Source organism: Podarcis gaigeae, assembly GCF_964106915.1.
Source record: "Podarcis gaigeae genome assembly, chromosome: 8".
Classification (NCBI taxonomy): Eukaryota; Metazoa; Chordata; class Lepidosauria; order Squamata; family Lacertidae; genus Podarcis; species Podarcis gaigeae.
Window position 1 is genome coordinate 40550297 of NC_139684.1, and position 22261 is coordinate 40572557.

General features: G+C 44.6%; 1 protein-coding gene and 1 long non-coding RNA gene across 5 annotated transcripts in view; both read left to right on the plus strand.

Moving 5' to 3' along the window:
* Positions 1 to 21394, plus strand: part of ANKRD11 (ankyrin repeat domain containing 11) — a 185666-nt gene extending 164272 nt beyond the window's left edge. For 2 of the 4 annotated variants that reach the window (XM_083754498.1, XM_083754499.1), the window contains 9 exons: positions 717 to 887; positions 1335 to 1541; positions 3060 to 3202; positions 3815 to 3962; positions 5642 to 12423; positions 15725 to 15823; positions 15936 to 16079; positions 17218 to 17310; positions 20122 to 21394. In XM_083754498.1, coding sequence (XP_083610624.1) covers positions 717 to 887; positions 1335 to 1541; positions 3060 to 3202; positions 3815 to 3962; positions 5642 to 12423; positions 15725 to 15823; positions 15936 to 16079; positions 17218 to 17310; positions 20122 to 20307 — 7973 coding nt within the window. In that variant the 3' untranslated portion in view covers positions 20308 to 21394. The remainder of the gene's footprint in view (positions 1 to 716; positions 888 to 1334; positions 1542 to 3059; positions 3203 to 3814; positions 3963 to 5641; positions 12424 to 15724; positions 15824 to 15935; positions 16080 to 17217; positions 17311 to 20121) is intronic. The other 2 variants (XM_083754500.1, XM_083754501.1) reach the window with 2 other exon arrangements.
* LOC310851938 lies at positions 13069 to 14202 on the plus strand. Its single transcript, XR_014567917.1, has 2 exons — positions 13069 to 13227; positions 13321 to 14202. It is a non-coding gene; the product is annotated as an uncharacterized lncRNA (long non-coding RNA).
* Positions 21395 to 22261: the final 867 nt, after the last annotated feature.

The following is a 22261-nucleotide window of genomic DNA, read 5'->3' on the forward strand; positions in this document are numbered from 1 at the left end:
CATCTTTAAATATTTGAAGGACTATCACATGGAAAATGAAGCAAGCTTGTTTCCTCCTGTTCTGGGGGGCGGGGGGGAGAAAGGAGATTCCAACTAAACATCAGAAATAACTTTCTGACAGTAACAGCTATTTGTCATTGGAACACTCGCCCTCAGGAGGTTGTGGAGTCTCCTTCATTAGAGGTTCTTTGTGTACCATCCTGCTGCTCCCTTCTTCTCTTCATCCCAACTATGGCTGAAGCAAGACAAGTGAAATGTGTGAGAGAGCCTTCTCCCTGGCTATACCTAAATTGTGTTACTCTTTTCTATGGGAGGCCCAGTCGACCTTGTTACTGCCTGTCTCCTGGCATCTTGCTAAGATGCTTTTATTTAGACAGGCTTTTAATTGCTTGTTTAGAAATTTGTAATGCTAACCCTGACCCTGCTGTTTTTAATATTTACTACTTGTCACAATTGTCTCTTTTCATTGGTATGTTTTGTTTGCAAATTTGTAAGCCACCTTGCGTACTGTTTTTAACAGGGATATAAATTTTCTAAAATAAAAACAATGAATCCTAGGACTTACTTTGCAGGAAGTTAGACAAAGGCATCTTCAGTATCTTGACACTGTCAGGAGCAAAGGTTTGAAAGGGAAGCTGCTGTTAGCAAATATAGCATATATCTTCAGAACGAATGAATTTCAGTTGCAATTTTTCTCCCTATCTCTGTTTTCACAGAAAAGCAGGGTCCTGAAAGGAAGAGGATTAAAAAGGAGCCCGCAACTCGGAAGCCCAGCCTGCTGTTCGGAATGGGACTTCCAGGAATCCGTGCAGGTTATCCGCTCTCTGAGCGCCAGCAGGTTGCCCTTCTTATGCAGATGACAGCAGAAGAGTCTGCAAACAGTCCAGGTGTGGACAGTATAATTTGTGTTTAAGGTAGAATTAGGCCCTTATGGTTCTCCCTCAAAGTCTGCAGTTGCTGTCTTAGTGGGGATCTCAGAAACATCCACTTAGGTGTTCAGCATACAAGGCTTGGAGAACTCCCCCGTTTGCAGCTAGTGAATCGACTTCACTTCTTCCCTTAGATCTCAGGCCCCTTCATTCCTGAGAGGAACCACAGCTGCTTTCTACAGTATTTGCTTAATCACAGTCTTCCATTAATGTCTCCATTGTGCCTGCAGAGGCATTCCTCTGCTTGGAAAGATTAACTCTCCCATCCCCCAATCCCCCAGCCATTTCCTCTGCTTCAAGGCAAGATTGTAACTATATGGCAACAGCTCCCTCTAAAGGCTTTGGGGTTTTGGCTTTGAACTGAACTCCTCCTTCATGTGTGCTTTTCCCCACCTCTCCTGCCAGCAGTAGATACAACACCAAAGCATCCCTCTCAATCCACAGTTTGTCAGAAGGGAACTCCTAATTCTGCCTCCAAAACCAAAGATAAAGTAAACAAGAGAAATGAACGTGGAGAGACTCGGCTGCACCGGGCAGCTATCCGAGGAGATGCCCGACGCATCAAGGAACTCATTATTGAGGGTGCAGACGTCAATGTAAAAGATTTTGCAGGTAACCACTCTACTCATTCTGAATTGACTGCTGGAGTATGTTGGGGTGGTGTGGGGGTAGAAAAACAATACAGTTGTTTCTTGGCTGAGACGCTGAAGAAAACATCATACTAGAGCCCACATAATTAAGTTGCCCAGCTTGAACTAGGATAGGACTAGATTCATCAGAGGAGTAGGTGAGCAACCTGTAGTGGAACAGTCAGAGTAAGTTGCTGAACAGTGATCCAGCTTGGGGATGTGTTGTATTTTGTTCTGGTTTTTTGCTGTCAAGAACCTTGTGATGTTGTCACTGTTTCAAAAACACCCCCCCACACACACACAAAAAAACCCCCAAAATGCGAGCAGTGCTGTGAGGAGGCCTAACAGATCCATTGCCTTCTAGCTGTGGCAGAGCTCAGTTACCTATAAAGTTTTCACCTTCCATGCTGTATTCTCCCTTCTGATAGTTGCTGCTGTTCTGTCTTTTTCTTTTTATTCTTTCCTCTTTCCAACTGCAGTGTTGTAGCCTCTGTTGTCCTAGCTTCAGACACTGTGATACCTTCACATGCTAATGATTGTCGATCAGGTTTCCCCCCCTCATTCTTTAGGTAGTCCAAATTAATCTCTTATGTCCCATTATTTTGCCAAAAACTCCTGTTGTGCAAAATTTAACAGGTGCCAAATTGTGTTCATTGGGAGATCTAGGACTTGCTGCTTTGCTATCTTAGTATGCAATTCAGAAGCTACAATAGATGCTTATTTGAAATGACCTAGCACCACCATTCAAAGGTTAAGGTTCACTGCACTTCTATAATGAGCAGCAAGTGCCTTGTCCAGAGCCTTGTAATAGTTAGTACTGGTTTCTGATCGAGACACATACTAATTATAAGTCATTTATGCATCTAGATAACACTCATTCAGTAACTCAGGCAGAGGCTTTATAATAGTGAAGTTGTAGAAATAACTCTTTTGGGGAAACTTTTAAGGATTATTTTATTTGGAAATCAACCTGTTAGCATCATTTATTCATTACATTCCAGGAGGCTTCAGTTTTTTTATTCATTACATTTTGGTATTCTTGTTTCTGTGGCAGCATTCTCTACCTACCACCTGATGCTGCAAAGCCACCAGAAAGCCAAGCAGACCTGTTTGTGGCATTGCAGCTATTTGTTAATATTCCAGACACTAAGGTTCAGGTGAGAACAGGAATTCTGTGAAAAATAACATTGGCCATCTTTCTACATCAAAAGATGGTCCCTCCCTCATGCCCCTTTATTAAACCTCTGTTCTTTCCTTATTTCTAGTGGGGAGCTGGATGTATATATTATGTTGCCAGACAAAAGAGCCTGGATGGGCTAAATACCAGGCAAGAGTCAAGCTTCTGATGTCTTTACACTAACGCAGGGCTGGCGGGTGGTTCTACAGGCAAGCCTCTGTGCTGCCAGCCAGCATAATCAATGGAGGCTCTGCTGTGTGACATAGTTACTGATCTGAAATAGGCCATCCATGTCACGTGTATGTTTTGTATGTGCATTTGCAGGTTGGACAGCTTTGCATGAGGCATGCAACAGGGGTTACTATGACGTTGCAAAACAGTTGCTTGCTGCAGGCGCCGAGGTCAACACCAAGGGCTTGGATGATGACACTCCGCTGCATGATGCAGCCAGCAATGGGCACTACAAGGTCAGTTCTTGCCAGATATGAATAGTCAGCTGTTACACAGGCCCAAATGATCTCTCCCTGTGGCCACCATCAGGCTCTTCAGCTCTTTACTGTGTACTTTTTATTCTTCCCTCCTACTGCTGAAAACTTGTGGTTGAGGATAAGTTGCAGCCTTTGCCTTCTTCCCTTTACCTCCAGTAATGTCTTTACCACCTTCCTGATGTGTCCAGTGTCCCTATTTCTAGGTGTTTGAAGTGTAGCTACCCTGTTCGGTCCCAGAGAAACAAGAGAGACAAACTGGGTAAGGTGATAATGTATGTCAGGGTATTCCCTTATACTGAGACAGGCCAATGTCTATATCTAGCTGCTTATCACCTACCAAGAGTGACAGGGGCCTTCTACATGATCTCCTTTTCAATAAGGGAGGCAAGGAATTCAGCTAAGGATCTTATACTTGTAGAGCCTGTTCCCTACCACTTAGCTTTAGCTCATATTTCTCTGATCAATGTGCTAGACTTTAAGCTACTTTATCACTAGCTGATAGTGAGCTGGTTTGTCAACCTTTTGGCTAATCTTCATTTCTGATCCTTTGTCCATTATAGATGCAACTTAATGAGACTTTTTTATGTCTAGGTGGTGAAACTGTTGTTACATTATGGAGGAAATCCTCACCAGCTTAACAGGAGGGGAGAGACACCATTAAAAGTAGCAAATTCCCCCACAATGGTCAATCTGCTCCTGGGGAAAGCCACATATCCTTCCAGTGAAGAGAGCTCCACAGGTAAGAGGTGGGAAGTGGCAGAAGGGTGTGGTGCAAATAACCTGTACCTCCATGCGTAATGTAGGGAAATAAGCAGACCTTCAGAGGGATGTATTGTGCCAGGAGCACACCCTGAAACCTTTTGCTTAGTGCCTTCAGGGGCTTTAATAATGACCTCTGCTCCCTTGAAATTTGCATATTGTTCTTTATTGTTGCATGCTTGCAACAGCCCATCATTGGAAATCAAAGACTAGGCAGCTCCCTAACAAAGACTCCAGGAAATGCTCCAGGTTAATGTGGAACTGAATGCTTTGATGTTCTACATCCTAAGGTTGGTGGAGCAGAGGCTGAATGTGATGGCATTACTTACCATCACTTTCTCGTGATCCTGAGGAAGATCAGATTTTAGTATTTTGCTATTTTGCTTTCACTAGAATTTATTTGTGAGGTTAAGCAATCAATTTGCCTCTCACCATTGCCTGTAGTAGAGTCAAGGCCTCCCAAACAGCACATGAAAAGACAGAAGCAGGCCATTTGATACTTTGCCAGACAACTTTGCAGGGTGACATATCCAGAAGTAGCACAGTTAATGCATATAATAAGTGGGGTCAGGAAGACTAAGTGTGTATCATGAATGGAGTAAGATACCCACATTTAGCATCCTCACTCAGCTGGTACCCTCTCTTCTGCCTATAACAAGCCTCAGCTATAAGATGCTCTATGATGCCTATTCACTGCCTCCTCCCCAAGCCACATGTTCTATGCTGTAACATAATGGTGCATTGTGCAGGTGGTTTTGAAGCTTAGCAGGGATGGGATTTTTAAGAAATTTGCTTGGCAAAGAGAGATGCAGAAAGGACTTGTGTCCAGCATTGTTTTGCAAGTAAAAGCTTGTAAAAGAGAGTTGTACTGTATTGTGTAGGGATGAAGAGGTGAGCCTTTGAGAAAATGCAGTAAGAGGAAGTTTTTGCAGAGTGACGAGGAGTCTGTGCAAAGAAGTGCTGATTAACCAAGAGTGTGAGGTGTAAATACTTCATTCAGATCTCACCTTCACCTTGGACTTATCAAATGCCCTTACACAAATCACTGTTTATCCTAGTGTCATCCCTTCATCTGTAGCAGAAGGAAAACAGCTGGCCTTCCTTATAGGGGCATTGTAACAGTTAGTGGTGGAGTGCACACCAAATCCCCTTAAAGCACTATATAAATACTGTGTAGTAGCTTTGAGGCCTGTATGAGGGTGAAACACTTGGATGTGGTAGGGATGGGGCTGAGCATGACCAATGCTCCTGTGTTTTTTAAAAAAAGGCAGCACCTGAGATGAGGGGAATGGATGCACCATTTGCCTGATAATAAATTGGCACTGCAGATGTCTGGCTGTGCTGCAACTTATGGAAGCAGTCCCCTTTGAAACAAATGGATATTACACCCAGCAATCGCTCTTATTGGATTTGCACCCTTTCTGCCCAGATGCTCCAAATGGATTCCTGTCATTGACTCCCCTGCGCAGCTTTGGCCTTTTATTCCAGAGGACCCAGCAGACCACCGAGTAGGTAAAGCAGCCACAGCTATGCTTTGCACATGGAAGATAGATTGTCTGTTCAGGTATTGTGAGCAGGTTTCTGTGGAGAATGATGCTCCAGCTCCAGGTGAAAGTAGGTGTCGTACCTTACTCTTTATTTGTGCTCTTGTTTTTTCAGAGAGCTCAGAAGAGGAAGATGCTCCTTCGTTTGCACCATCCAGTTCCATTGATGGCAACAACACAGACTCTGAGTTTGAGAAGGGCCTGAAACACAAGGCCAAGAACCAGGAGCCTCCCAAAGCTGTCACACCTGTGAAGGATGAATATGAGTTTGATGAGGATGATGAGCAGGACAGGGTCCCACCAGTTGATGATAAACATCTTCTGAAAAAGGATTACAGGAAAGAGACTAAAGCAAATAGTTTTATTTCCATCCCCAAGATGGAAGTAAAAACTTACACTAAAAACAGCACAATCACACCAAAGAAAGCATCCCATCGTATCCTTTCAGACACATCTGATGAAGAGGAGACCAGCCTGCCTGTGGGGACTGGGGAAAAGCTGCGGCTGACAACCCATTCTATCCTCCCCAGCAGCAAAGCTCGAGAACCTTCTAATGCCAAACAGCAGAAAGAGAAAAGCAAAGTGAAGAAGAAGCGCAAGAAGGAAGCAAAGGGCAAAGAGGTTCGGTTTGGCAAAAAAAATGACAAGTTTTGTTCCTCTGAATCAGAGAGTGAAAACCTGGAGAGTGAGGAGGATGACAGAGACTCTGTACAAAGTGCTACCTGTGTAAAGGACTCCAGATTGGTGTTAAAGGAGTCATCCTTGTTTAATTCCCTTTCTGCTTCTTCTGCCTCTTCCCATGGGAGTTTGGGGTCTCAGAAGCATAATGCTACGCTTGCAGAACAGCACTCCAAGCACTGGAGGACAGACAACTGGAAAACAGTCTCTTCTCCAGCATGGTCAGATGTCAGTTCTTTATCAGATTCAACAAGGACGAGGCTGACCAGTGAGTCTGATTACACGTCTGAGGACTCAAGCCTGGAATCATTGAAGCCTGTGAGGAAGAAGCAGGAGCCCAAGAAGCGCGCCCAACATGGAGCTGCTGTGATTGTGGAGAAGAAAAATTCATTCCATGCCAGTGTTGATGGAGCTATTCCAAAGCGAGACAAGGAGGGGAAAGTTGTAAAAAAGCATAAAACAAAACACAAACACAAAAACAAAGAGAGAGGCCAGTGTCCTGCCACCCAAGACATTAAAATAATCAAAGCCTTTTCTTTTGACTATGAGGACTCTAAGCAGAAGACCGATAAGGCTTTGATTGTGGAGACTGAATGCCCTGTTGAGAACAAGCTCAAAGTGCTTAAGCATGAGAGGGAGCACTTCAAGAAGGAAGACAAATTTCAGAAAACTAAATCTGAGGAGAAGGAGTGGCTGTTTAAAGACGATGCTGGAAAAACCTCCAAAGAGGAGAAATCCTTGAAAAAAGCCAAGGATGCAAGTAAAGATCTCAGTAAATCTTTCAGAGAAGAAAAGAGCAGCAGATTGGAAAAAGAGAAGCCCATAAAGGAGAAATCTCCTAAAGAGGAAAAACCTCGAATACATAAGGAAGAGCGAAAGAAAAAATCTAAGGACAAGCAGTTCAAGACTGATAAGAAAAATGAACTGAAGGAGGAAAAGCCAGCAAAACCAGAGAAGGAGAAAGCCCTGAAAGAGGAGAAAGAGAGATGTAAAAAAGACAAAGGTTACAGGGAGGAGCCCAACTTTGAAGAGTTTAGTAATAAAAACCAGTTTTTAGAAAGCGAGGACACAAAGTTCAGCCTCTCTGATGATCAGCAAGATCGGTGGTTTTCAGATTTGTCATCGGATTCTTCTTTTGATTTCAAAGGAGAGGATAGCTGGGATTCACCAGTGGCAGACTACAGGGAAATTCAAAATGACACTGTGACAAAACTCATCATAGAAACGGTGAAGGAGGAGATAAAAGACAAGAAGCGGGATAGTAAAGCAAAAGATAAGAGGGAGTACAGCGAGAAACGTAATGAAAAAGACACTTTTCTAAAAAAGAAAGAGAGGGAATATGTTGAGCGGAACTCTGAGAAGAAAAAGGACCAAGTTGAAAAGCATAAAAGTGTTTCTAGTTATCTGCCTGAAAAGAAAAGAAAGGATTCTGCTGAAAGCTTTAAAGAGAGAAAGGAAAAGGAGGCTAGTGAAATTAACAGAGAGAGAAGAGATTTGCCCGATAGCTCTAAAGATAGAAAAGAAGTTAAAATAAAACAAGAAGATTCCTACAGAGATGAATTTAAAGACTATGGCTGTGAAACATTCTTCAAAGAAAAATCTGAACCCGAATTTAGTGGGAAAAATGTGGAGAACTGGGATAGGCATCATTCAGGAAAAGAGAAGAAAGATGTGCCAGAGAAGGACAAGAAAGAGAAATTAAAAACAGAAAAGTACAAGGAGAAATTCAAAGTAGAGGACAAAGAGAGAAATGAGAAAGCTTTGTCGGAAAAAAACCAGAAGGACAAAGAATTAGATAAAGGTTTTAAAGAGAAGAAAGATACAAAGGAGAAATATAAAGATCCTCACAATAAAGATAAAGAGAGAAAGGGTTCACTAGACCAAGTAAAAGAGAAGAAAGAGAAGAACTTTTCTGGAGATAGAGAGGATTTCCACGAGAGGAGAGATGAGAAAAAAGGCCGGGAGAGGACATGGTATAACATCTTAGATATCTTCACAGATGAAAGCGAAGATGAGAAGGATGATTACAGCCTAAGTGGGTTCAAACTTGGAGAGGGCCTTGGGAGCGAAATGCATCGTATGGATAGCATACAAGACAAAGACGATAGCATGGTAGCTGAGAGAGATCTTTATGTCCCTGACAAGCACAGGAAATACTCCTCTGATCGGCAGCATTCCACTGAGAAACAGAAAGACAAAGAGTCAAAAGAGAAGAAGAAGGACAAAGGGTTACCAGAGGGTGGAAAGGAGAAAAAAGAGAAAAGCTCCTTTGAAAAACACAAAGAGAAGAAGGACAAAGACTCAGTAGAGAAGTATAAAGACAGGAAGGAGAGAAGCTCAGTGGACTCAGCCCAAGAAAGGAAGGTAAAGCAGAAATTCCCTGAAAAGGTGGAAAAGAAACATGCTGGGGAAGAGAAGGTTAAAAACAGGCACAAGGAAAAGCTAGATAAAGAGTATACTAAGGAGAAACGGTCTTCGAAAAGCGGAGAAGCAGAAAAGAGCTTGCTGGAGAAACTGGAGGAAGAAGCCCTCAATGAATACAGAGATGACTCCAATGATAAAATCAGTGAGATTTCTTCTGATAGCTTCACAGACAGAGGGCAAGACCCCGTACTCACCAATATCTTTGAGTCTTCCAACCTTTCACTTGCAGATGCCACCGAAGAGAAATTTAAGGAGTCTCTGCCTTTGCCTTGCCTTCCAGATAAACTCAAGGAGAAAGAGAGGCACAGGCATTCTTCATCCTCGTCAAAAAAAAGCCATGAAAAGGAAAAAGCAAAGAAAGAGAAAGCTGAAAAGAAAGATAAAACAGATGAGTTTAAAGACTCCAGCAACAGGAAAGATTCTACTCAGTATGAGAAGGACTTTGCCATGGATGGAGAAGGCATGAGTATTTCTTATGGAACAAAAACAGAGGCTGAAGAAGAACTGGACAAAAACATGGAGTATTTGTTTCCTGAAAAAAAGGAAAAGAATGATGCTGAAAGAGAACTTCCAAAGAAGGCAGAGAAAGACAAAGCGTACAGCTCCAGCACAGTCAGCACAACCAAAGAGAAGAAGAAGAGGGACAGACATAAAGAAAAGTGGAAAGAGGAGAGAGAGAAGCACAGAGACAAACACACTGATGGTTTCTTTAGGCACCACAAGGAGGAGCAGAAGTCTGCCAAAGACAAGGATAGCTCCCAAGTGATCACTGTTAGAGACAAATCAAAAGAGGAAACACCCAAATTTAATGACCTCAAAGTAAAGGAACGACTCAAGGAAAATCAAGAAAAGGACAAATCAGAGTGTCTTAAAATGAGCAACGGGAATGATAAAATAACCTTACCCAAAGAAGGCACCAAGAAGGACATCAGACCCAGGGAAAAGCTTTTGGGAGATGGTGACCTAATGATGACTAGCTTTGAGAGGATGTTGAGCCAAAAAGATCTTGAGATTGAAGAGCGCCACAAGAGACACAAAGAGAGAATGAAACAAATGGAGAAGATGAGGCATAGATCTGGAGACCCCAAATTAAAAGACAAAGTCAAGGCCAATGAGGATATGCGCAAAAGGAGTCTGGATTTGACTACAAAGAAACCACTAGCGCCTGACACTCAGTTAAAGGACAAGAAACTCAAAGATCTAGGTCCACTGGCTCCAGTAGTATCCCCAGATAACAAGAACCAACCTGTTGTTGGGGTGGATTCCAAGGATTGGATAGCCGGCCCCCAAATGAAGGAAATCCTACCTGCGTCTCCAAGGCCAGATCAGAACCGGCCAACAGGGGTTCCAACACCAGCATCTGTTGTTTCTTGCCCAAGCTATGAAGAGGTGATGCAGACACCAAGGACTCCATCTTGCAGCAATGAAGATTACACAGATCTGATGTTTGACTGTGCTGACTCTCAGCATTCATTGCCCATATCCACCATGTCCATGAACGCTTGTTCTCCATCTTTCTTTGACAGATATTCCAACTCTTCAAGTGGATTCCCAGAGAACCCAAGTCAGACCCCAACAAGGACTATCCCCTCCACAAATCTTCACCGTTCAATGTCTGTAGATATCAGAAGAGCAGCAGAGGAAGAGTTCAATGTTGGGGACAAATTTTTCAGGCAGCAAAGTGTCCCAGCCACTTCTAATTATGATTCTCCAGTTCAGCACTTGATGGAGGAGAAAGTATCTCTCCCCTCCATTCCCATAGAAAAGTTCCCATGTTTGTCCCCAGAATATTATTCACCAGACTATGGAGTCCCATCCCCTAAAGCCGAGGCATTGCATTGTGCACCAGGAACTGTGGGCAATGTTGTTCAGTCCCCTGAAAGTGTATTTTCTGGATTGCAAGCCAAATCTTCCCCTTCTCATAGAGATGAACTGCTTGCCCCTTCTGTTGAAAGTGCTCTCCCTCCAGATCTTGGCCTGCCTTTGGATGCCACAGAAGAGCAACAAGCAACTGCTTCCATTATGCCCCCAGAGTCCAGCTTTTTACCACCAATTGAAGACAATGAGTTTGGCTCTAGCATTCCGGAACAGAATAGTACTGAGTGGGAGACCACTTCAACAAGAAATCTGGATCCTCCTGTGCCTCAGAGTTTGATTGGCAATCCTTCTGATCATGCTGTCAGCTGGACAGTGGGATCAGAGCTGCTCATTAAATCTCCCCAACAGGGTCCTGATTCCCCAAAGCCTTTTTGTTCTCCAGACATCACGCATCCCACACCTGTGCCCTTCATTTCTGCAGATTCCCTACATCCCAGTTCCCCTGTTTCATACTCTCTCTCGGTGACTGAATCAAGGCTTGATACAGCAAAGGAAGATGCTGAAGAAGCAGTTCCAACAGAAATGGTGACTGCAGAACAGCAGGCTTCATATGCAGATTCCCCTGCTAGATTAGACACTTTCTTTATTAGTGGTAGTAAGCCTGTTCCAGAGGAAGCATCTGACACACCTTTGCAGCCAGCTAGCATGCCAGCAGAATCGAAAGTGGAGGCTGTTAATGCCCTGGAAAACTTGGAAGAGAGCACCATTGCCCCTGTAAATCCTGAGGAACAAGCTGCATGGCCTGATCCATTTCCAAATTCAGAGGATGACTTAGACCTGGGTCCTTTCTCTTTACCAGGATTGCCACTTCAATCAAAAGATGTTCCAGAGGAAGAATTGGCAGAGTCAGCTGAAAACACTCATGCGGCAGATCAGGAAACCACCAGTGCAGACTTTGTGGATGTTGGGGTGTCTTTGGGGGCTACAAACAAGCAGGATGATCTAACTCTTAACCAAAAGAGCATCCTTCCTGAGGAGCCAGATCTACAAGCTGATGAGCAAAAGGCCAATGAGATTTCACTAGAAGTTGTGTCAGAAGCATCAAGTGCCCCAGAACAGAAAAATATAGAAGAAGCGGAGGCTCCCCAGAATACTCAGGAGGTGACACCAGGAGATCTTGCTCAGTCAGAGACCAAGGAGGAGGAAACCAATTGTGAAGAACTCTCCTCAGCTACTCTTGCATCAGACAGTGGTTCTCAAGTTAGTTTGAGCCAAGCAATCAGAACTGAGAGCACTGATGTTCAAGACGTAGTGGTACCCGGAAGCAACAGCCAGATCCCTTCCTCTCAGACAGAGGTGCTGCAAGGGAGTACCCAGTTAGAATCTACAGAGCCACCACCCAAACCAGTCCCTGAAACCCCAAAGCCCCCCAAAATCGAAGAGATCCCACAACGGATCACCAGAAACCGAGCCCAGATGCTTGCCAATCAAAACAAACAGAATGCTGCTGCTGCTACTACTGCTACTGCTACTGCTACTACTACTACTACTACAACTACTACTACTACTTCTGAAAAAGAGTTCCCCCCTGCTTCTGCCCCTTCAACACGAGCAAAAGGGCGTGTCTCAGAGGAGGAAGATGCCCAGGCACAACATCCGCGGAAGCGCAGGTTCCAGCGCTCCAATCAGCAGCTGCAGCAGCAAATCAACACCTCCACCCAGCAAACACGGGAAATGATCCAGCAGACACTGGCTGCAATTGTTGATGCCATCAAGTTGGAAGACATTGAACCTTACCACAGCGACAGGTCCAATCCCTATTTTGAATACCTACAGATCAGGAAGAAAATTGAGGAGAAGCGGAAAATTCTCTGCTACATCACTCCCCAGGCACCCCAGTGTTACGCTGAGTATGTCACCTACACAGGCTCATACCTGCTGGATGGCAAACCTTTGAGCAAGCTGCACATTCCAGTGGTGAGTAACCTTACACCGCTTGCTGTCTTTATAAACCATGCTAGCATGGAAAAATCCAATCCCACCAGCAATATCTACCCTTCCTGCATCACAAGTGCATGCTGTAGCCCTGGGGAAGGTATACCTGAACTCTGTTACCTTGGCAGAGGCCCCCAAATCAGTGCTAGTGCACTCGGATCTGCTGCCACTTCATATGAGGAAGGAGCCACCATCACACATCCCTGGGCACTGGTGCACCAGCTGCTGTTTGTGGTGTGTGCAGACCAATGGATGTGAATTAAAATTCACTAAACCCCAAATCAGGCATTCTAGACATTGAAAGCAGATCTGCAATTAAGCACAGACATATGCAAGTTCTGCATGTCTTTGTTTGAGTATATAGGAAGGAAAAACTCAGACCTGCTTTGTGTGTACAAGATTCCAGATTCAGGTAGCACTGGGAAAGGCCCCTGCCTGAAAACCTGGAAAGCAGCTGCCTTCTGTTTGTGTAAACAAGACGTGAGTTAGCAGCAGTGGAGAAGCCCTTTACCTGCCCAGTTGCAAGACAACAACCCTGCAGTGATGCCAGTAGGTTTTACACTACCCTCCCACTTACTTTTGCAGCCCAGATAGGAGGAGACCTGGGATGAGCCAGTGCACCCAAGATCAAATCTGCTTACTCATTTCTCTAGCAATAAAACAATGAACAGGGTGGTGATGCAATGACTACTGCAATTGACACAAGATAATATCACCAAGGCAACTATCCGTAAACAAACAACAAACATCCATAAAAATAGCAAAAGTAGTTTCTTTCCCAAATAGGTTTTATCTTAAATAATTGCAAGCACAGTAAATAAAGAATTCACTTGTAATATATCAGTGGTTCAGTGCTCGTTTCTTCTTGTTCCAAAATAGATGTTATCTTGAACCATTGCAAACCCAGTAATAAAGAGTCCACTTGTGATATACCTGTGGTTCAGTGCTTTACAGTAATAGACGTTTCGTCGCTAAAGAGCTTAGTCGTCGAGCTTTGTAGTAAATAATATACAAGAGAAGACAGTATGTAAATGACTTAAAGCAGGGGTATATCTGTCCCCATCTGCATTTTTCCATCGGGAGGAGCATAGAAAGATGACAATATTCTTCAGTTTGTTAAACCTCCTTCTCGTTTCTCTGGCAGACCCTCTAAACTTCCTGAAATCCAGGAACGCTGAGACCCACACACCTTATGTTTTCCAGACAGTCTCCTTATAAGCTACTCAGAATGTAAAGGCAACCCACAGTCCCCAAGTTTCTCCCAGACCTCAGAAGAGTGTGCTCATCTCTTACAACTCTGATCCTAAGCTTGAAGTTTCACACACACTTACTTCAGTGGTCACATTGGTCAAATTATGAAACTCTACTAAAAATAAAAAAGCAGGCAAAAGGTCAAGGCAGTATACAAAATAAATCAGAGCACTGTGGCTCTGAAACTGGACCAACCATAACCTATTCACTAAACTGTAGTTGTTCTGATCGACTTACAAGTAAGCCGTGAGGATAGTCCGTTTCATAGAAACACTCGTCTGCATCCCTGATGGTGGGAAGGGAACTCAGCTGCAGAGCAGCTCAGCTTCTTAAGTCTTTCTCCCCAATGCTATCCAGAGACAGTTGCTCAGGTAGCCATCTTAAATACCCTTTTGCATTTGATTGACTTAGGTCCCAATCTGCCCCACCATTCTCTTTCTTGACAGCAGCTTCCTGTGATCCTATTTGAATCAGCCCTTTATTGAGAACCGTGTGAACTGGATTATTATTTTTTAATACTTAAAAGAAAGATCACTACCCAGGTAGAGCACATGCTGCCCGTGCAAAACGGTCTTAGGTTCAATCCCCGCCTCTTAAACCCTGTCTGAAACCCTAGTGAGCCACCACTGCCAGTGTGGACAGTGCTGTGGCAGATAAACCCATGGACAGTGTCAATGGCAAGGACCTTTCCTATTTATCTGAGTACAAGAAGGAGGAAATTAAAGCAATATATGGAACAAAGCTCACAGTAGTAGGTTCTGCTTATCAGCTGACCTGTCTGAAAGAGGGACATAAACTTTGGTGCTAACAATGTTGTAGGTGCTTTGCTTCCAACTTGGCATTCTGCAGCCTCTTAGCACATTCCTTACGCTCTGCAACAAGGGAAATGTGCAGGTACAAAAGCATCTGTTGGGAAGGAATGGACTCCTAGGCTCTAAAGGAGCTGAACTCAGGCCTCAGTGCTGTGTTGGCCTGTATACCCTGTGGAAGCTAATAGACAAATACTGAACTACGACGTGCAGAGTAGAGCTGAATTCCTTACAAGTGTGCTTGTGGAAAGCATCACAATCAGCTGGTGAGTGGGCGGCAGCATTTGCTCCTTGCTTTACCATGCAGCAGTCAGTTTTCAGCTCGCTGTTTTCTGTTCTTTGCAAAATCAGCATGCAGAGGGGCCCCTTTGTGGGGGGGGGTGGACAGCTACAAGATGCGGGGAAAAAGAACCTCTCCGCTCTCACCTCTTATTGTGTAGCACAGGGGTTAACAAAAGTTGGCATCCCAAAGCCAAGAAAATTATTGTCCAAGTCTTCAGAGTTAAAGAAGCAGTTGCAACAAGAGACCCCATGCGAGTTGGCTATTGATTTTAAGCAGGCTGTTGGTGGCAAACTATCAGAACTGCTCTCTGTGCCTCCTTAGAGAGACTATATATTAACTTTGGGAGATGCTAGTGTAAAGGGGATCAAGGGCGGGAGGGGGGCTGTATGGAGATAAATTAGGTATGGATTGGAAAGTGTGTACTCCAAAGCCACATAAATGATTAACAGCCTCTTGGTTAGAGTATCAGAAAAAAACAGCATCCGGACTGAACCCTCAGGGGAGCCTGGCGATTCTCCTGCATGCAAGAGCAGGGTGTAAATTGCTGAATATGTTGTCTGCTGCAGGAGCGAGATGGCAATCACACTCCAAGCTGCATCTTGTTAGACTGGTTCAAAGAGCTGCCGCTTCCCTGCTTTCTACTCCACAGCATAAACAGCCAGACATTTGGTGTATTTGGGAGGAGGGGATGTCTCTGCCTGAAAGGTGAACAGGAAGAGTACATGAGAGTTCTAGCCCCAGCTGTGTCCTGCTGCGTAAACAAAGCTCTGTTTGGAGCAAGGATGCCTGTGGCTGGGTCTTGACCTCACTGCAGCAGCAGGAAACTTAAGACTGCTCCAGGCACTGCTTGAATGTGAACAGATCTGTTCATTGGAAACAGAAGTGGTGGCTGAAGGTGCTGCGGCTTTGTGACGTTTTTTCTGTTTTCTCTGCATTTCAGATTGCACCCCCTCCATCGTTGGCAGATCCCCTCAAGGAGCTATTCAAGCAGCAGGAAGCAGTCCGTGGCAAACTGCGCCTTCAGCATAGCATTGAGCGGGTAACAGCAAATGCTTAGGTGTCCAAAGGCTGCTGGGGGGCAGGCCTCCCCACTACCCTTCAGGAGCAGGGGTGCCTTTTGCTCCTTGGTAACTCTGTCCTCCTCTCTCCAGGAGAAGCTGATTGTGTCATGTGAACAGGAGATATTGAGGGTTCATTGCCGAGCAGCAAGGACAATAGCCAATCAAGCAGTGCCCTTCAGCGCATGCACCATGCTTCTGGATTCGGAGGTGTACAACATGCCTCTGGAAAATCAGGTCTGGGCCCGTCTTCTGATGGTGATAATGAGTGGGTGAGGCAGAGATGACGCTTTTCTCACCAAGGTGGCTCTGACTTCATCACTCGTGCATTGGTCCTGTGCCCAAAAGAATCTGCACTTTTTGTAGCTTTGGCTGGATCGAATAATTATTCAAAAGTGTTTGTGTGTGTGTGTGTGTGTGTGTGTGTGTGAGAGAGAGAGAGAGAGAGAGAGAGAGAGAGAGAGAGAGAGAGAACACGAGCGGGTATCTCCTGGTGAGCAATGCTAAATTTTCCACAGGGTGTTTGCTTTTGTAATTCCTTATGGCATCTTCTCATTAAGCTAATAATGTTGCTTCAGAGCTTTTACATTAAAAAAAGAAATGCTGGGCAACTCTGGGATTGTGGAAACTGAAGCTCTGTTCTCCACCTCCACTGAAGCTCTGTTCTTTTCCCAACCCCAAAATAATTTTAGTACCAGCAAATACCAAAGATCTGGAGCTGTAAATGAGTCAGACTTGAGCACCCTGTGTTGCTTTGCAGCAAGAAAAGAATTTACAAGTGGCTGCAGCTGAACAGAGCAATGACACCAGCACCTCCTACTGGCCACGTGCTTTGCAGCTGCTTTGCTTGCTTGCCATAAAGCTGTCATTTCAGTGGGAAGCAAGTGCTGCATTGCAGACGTCGGTCCCCATGCACTAGGCGGGATAAGGGAAATTTATTAGCTCTCCATCGTATTGATCTTTTTCATCTGATTTAGAGCTCAGCAGTTCCCAATACATACACTAAGAAAGGAAGATGCTTGGTGCCACATGGTTGGAGGGGTGAGAGTTTTGTTTAAAACAATGGTAGTCAATATGGTGCCCTTTGGATATTGTTGGACTATAACTCCCATAAACCCCACCCAGTATGGTCAGGCATGATGGGATTTGTAGTCCAGAAACACCTGGAGGGCCAGCTGAATGGTGTGGTGTACTCCTTAAATATTGCAAAAGTAGAAGGCCCTTCACCTGCATGCTTTAGACTCTTCTGTAGTGAGTTATATTTGTGTGTGAGAGAGAGAGCGGGGGGGGGGGGAGGAGGGAAGAGAAAACGAGCTCAGAACTTATTTTGGTCTGTGTTTGCCTCTCCTAAACTCCCCGTCATTCTATGTCTCAGGGAGATGAAAACAAATCCGTCAGAGATCGTTTCAATGCTCGCCAGTTCATTTCGTGGTTACAGGATGTGGATGACAAGTATGACCGGATGAAGGTGAGCAGTAAAGCCAAAGCATTGGCTAGCACCAGGTCTATGGGGGACCCCCCCCCACTTGCATTTTAGTAGAGGGTTGGAAATAGAGACTTCTTCTGAAGCAAGTTGGTTCTTACCACTTACTGTTGCCTGCTTGGGAAGTAGGCCCTCTTGCCTGAAATGTGGAGTGATATCTGTCCAGAAGGGTGGGGGTGGGGCAATAATAATTGTCATCACAGAACATCTCCACAGTGCATCTGATGCTTCCCAGTTGAAGGTGCTGTGGGTTTTGAGCATGGTTAACTTGGACACAAACCAGCTGGCATCTGCTGGAATTAGAGAATTGTGGAGTTAGAAGGGACCAAAAAGCTTATCTAGTCCAACCCCCAACAATGCAGGAAAAAAATTAAGGCAGATTCAGGTGTTTGTTTGTTTGTTTGTTTGTTTGTTTGTTTACATCCCACATTTTACCCTGACTGGGACTGTAGGCAGCTTACAGATAAAATGGGGGGAAAATAGAAATTTTAAGTATTAAACACAAATAGAATTAAGACAATATATAAAAAGATTTATTAAAAATACAAGTAACAACAATAAAAACATAACAGCACCAGCGCTTTCCTTAAAAACAGTCAGTTCCTAAAAGCCTGTTGGAATAAAAAGGTCTTTACCTGCTAGCAGAAGGACAACAAGGAGGGAGCCAGTCTAACTGCTCCAGGACAGGAGTTCCAAAGTCTGGATGCAGCCACCAAGAAGGCTCTCTTCCACATCCCCACCAAGTGTGCCTATGAGGGAGGCAGACTGAGAAAAGGGCCTCTCAGAGCCCCAGCAGGTTTATATAGGAGAATATGGTCTTTCAAATAGCCTGGACCTAATCCTTTCAGAGCTTTATAGGTCATAACTAGCACTTTGAATTGTGCCCAGAAACAGACCAGTAGCCTGTGGAGCTGTGGTAACAACCTTTGGGCCCTTCCATGTTGGAAAAGGTATGATGCACTCAAGGTTTCCATATTTTCCAAGCAGAGCTTTCATGTGCTGTTCCAAAATGCAAAGATACTTTTCATCCAAGAAATAATGAAGGTATTATTGCCACAGATGAAGAGTGGGTACACTTGAAATACATTATGATTCACATCTGACAGTCAGAATGCTTTTTTCTTCAACATCTTTTGAGGTTTGCCTCTGTTTCATGGTTTGGAGATTGTGCCTCAGCATCACTCCCACTCCCAAGAACTGGTAACATTTGAGGTTAACCTTACAATAAGTCCACATCTCACTGTGCCGTACTCCAGGTAGACTGAGCATACTCATCCCCTATTTATTGTGTTTGTTTCCATTGCAGAGCAGGCTCACAGGGCCCATTGCTCCAAATGCTCCAAATGCATATGGTGGTGTTTCAGCTGGCTCTTCACTGTCAATTCCTCTGTTCCCATCCTATCTTCTCCCTTAAACTATTCTGTTGGGGTTGCCAATTTCGCTTAGCTGCTCATTGTCCACCTTCTCTGAGTCAGGAGGACTCTTTCTTGGTGCCTGACATGCACAACCCCAACGGTATCAATTCTGGGGGAGAGGGCACACCACAGTTCATGTTCCCTGCTCCCAGCCTTTCAAGTAAGCATTGCAAAAAGCAGGTCCAGTTGCAAATGGCACAACTCCTCCTTTGATTCCCTCCCATACAGTCAGCTGCTTTTTCCATTAGACTTTGAAATGTACAGAAAACGTACTAGGTTATAAGTGACTGAAAATGTTTACATTTCTGATAACAGTCTGTTCATGAAACTCAAAAACATTTGCTTTTCTTTAGTTCATTTCCCAGGTTTGCTAATGCCTCATTGCCTATTTATCAGTAATGTAAATGTTTTCAGCCAGTTGTACCCAAGCGTGTGTTCTCCATCACCAGCCACTTACTTTTTGCTGCCTTCTCCCTTTCTTCAGAACTTGAAAATTTGTCAAGGCTCTTGCCTGATTTAAAAAAGACATTCTAATAAATTAAACCTGCATATATACTTCATAGTTTTGAAGAAAGCAGCATTCTTTCCTTGTTTTGGAGGAAGCACACACTCAGCACAGCAGGCACCATCTGCGATGAGACATCCCCTTCTGTGTGTGAGAGAAGAATGTATGTGTCTTCTGAGTTGATGTTTGCTGCCTGCTATCTTTTATAAGTACTTGCATTAACAATTAAAATTTGATAACCTGCTGTATTACTTTTAAAAATTGACTGAATGCCTTATGCCTGGCCCTTTCCTTATTTCATCCTTAATTGGCCCAAGAAGAGAGATCATATTGCCTGCTTAGAATCTCCTCACACAGCAGCTACTATCTGAGGACCTAGTTTCTCTCTGAAATGAGCTCCTTGGCCTTTGGATCCTATTTATGGTTAACATTCTGCTTTTACAAGAGTAAAATGAAACAATAGAAAAGCACAACTTACAACAAAACACTGATGAATAAAACAGTAAAAAGTAGCAGTCAGAAAAGCAGGAATTAACAGCGGAATAATTAAATGCCCAAACCCTAGTGAGATGGAAACATCTTCAACAACAGATAGCTAAAAACAGAAATTGGGGCCCCAGAAGATCTCTATCAAGAGGACAGTCCACAGGAATAGCCAACATGGTGCCCTCAGTATGTTGCTGGACTACACCTCCCACCACTCCTGACCCTTGAACATTTTGACTGGGACTGATGGGAGGTGTAGTTCAACATCATCTGGAGGGCCCTTGATTGGCTATCCCTGCTCTATTGGTCCTGGGATGTTCCCAGGCTAACATCATCATTTTAAATGCTCCACCCCCACCTAATTGTGTTTGGTTTTCTTTTCTGGTCCAGACGTGCCTGTTGATGCGACAGCAACATGAAGCAGCAGCCTTAAATGCAGTGCAGCGAATGGAGTGGCAGCTGAAAGTGCAGGAGCTGGACCCTGCTGGGCACAAATCGCTCTGTGTGAACGAGGTGCCCTCGTTCTACGTGCCAATGGTGGACGTGAACGATGACTTTGTGCTCTTGCCGGCATGACAGTACCAAGCCTGGAGACATTCTCACTGCAAACTGGCATGGGTGGGTGCCCCCTGAGGATGGGTGCAGGCGCTCACACACACCCCAACCGCTTGCTGATGAATCCCAAGTCAGACAAGGAGGAAGCAGGAAAAAAAATCAATGAGAAAATCAATGGCACTTTCTTCACACTGTCTCCCTGCTCACCAGGCAGCAGGAGCAGGGGAAGGTGAGGTGCAGGCAGCTCCTTTCACACCGGTTGCTGTGTCGGAAGGCAGGCAGCTTGCGCACGGCAGCATCTTACCAGACTGGAGGGAGGAAGGAGAGAGACCGATGGAAGCAGGGAGCAAGAGAAACCCTGAGACACCCCCCTTTGTGCTGCATCGGCTGCCAAACAGGGAAGGGAGGTGACCAGGGCCGTTGACACACTCACAATCACAGCAGTTGTTTCAAGCGCTTTGATTCCTCCAGCCCCCCATTTGCCTGTGGGTGGATCTTTCCTCAGATAAACTGCAGGGCAAAACTGTGGGGGTAGGTGGGTTCTGGGGAGGGGTGGGAGAGTTCTTTGGTTTCTTCTTGCATCCAGGCTACAGTAAAATAAGTTGATAAAAAAAGAAGGAGCGAGCACTCAGCCAGGCCCCGGAGGTGGCACAGACAAGGGCCAGGCCACTGGACTCGAGACCCAGGACATGCTCCAGGTATCCTTCAAAACCATGGGGAGGCAGCAGCCACCTGACCCTGTACAATAAGTGGCGCAGAGCAAGGACTTTGCAATTCAGTTTTTAAATGGAGTAAAATCCGTATGGTTTATATATATATAAATATATATATAAATATATATATTTTTCCTTTAATCTTGGGCATTTTGTTTCTCTTTCTGAGAACATAACTTGAAAAAAAAGATAAAACACTACAAGAGCCAATACTCGTATAAAGATAAATTGTATCCCATAAAAGCTGTACAGTTTTTATATTCATTAACAATGTACTTTTGCTGCCTTCTAGATAATTTATTTTGCAACACATTACTGCACAGTTGTAAATAACTTATGTACTGTAACATCACTTTCAGTCATGTGTAAAGAAATAAATAAATTAATTAAAATTACCTTTGTATGTATAGTTCACCCTAGGCAGCACCCTCCCACCACCACCCCTTTCCCACTGCTCACCCCCAGGGAAGGGAAAAGCAACACACACCAATACAGAGGCCAAAGGGGTGAGGGATGTGGCCTTGTTGATCCTGTGGAACAGGTGGCCTGCAAAACAGGCAAGAGCAGAGCATGCCAAATGCTCATGTTTTTACGCTCATCCGGTTTCTTTCCTTCCCAGTTTTGAATTTTGAGCAAAGACCCGGTGCCCATTTTCTGTGCAGAATCTGCAGCTACATAACATATTTAAACAGGGTTGCCTTGGAAGGGTCTAAAGGGATGAGAAGGCAGGCCCTTGCACATTCAGACTTGTGAGAGTCCTGCCTCCTCATGACAGGATGGAGTGAACCAGGGCCCCTGTGGGCTGGGGAGGGTGGGGAGTGGACGAGAGGGAGAGAGAGCAGCCGAAGCCATTTCTCAAACCAAAGCCTGAAGCTGTGACTAAAGGACACAGGTGCTTCAGAAGGATGTGCTTGGAAGCAGCCCCCAGCCTCAAATGCTGTTTGAGAAGGCAAACGTGCAAAGCAAGGGGCCCTGTAAGCCCCAACATCTCTTCCTCTTCACTGAAGAGGTTTCTGGCCCAACATTTCTCAGGGTACGAGTTGCTGATAATATGCCAGAACTTCAAATTAGGGAAGCTCAGCGCAGGCATTCTCCTTGTCCTGACGTGGCTCCCCCATTGTTAGTGTAGGCCTGCTGGATTGCTTGCTTATTTGGTGGTCAGCAGGTTGAAGTGTGGTTTGCAGTTTGATAGTTTGGGCTCTGCCACTCTTGCCTTGGAGCACAAGATGAGGCCAGAGTATTCCTGAGTTGAGCTAACAGAA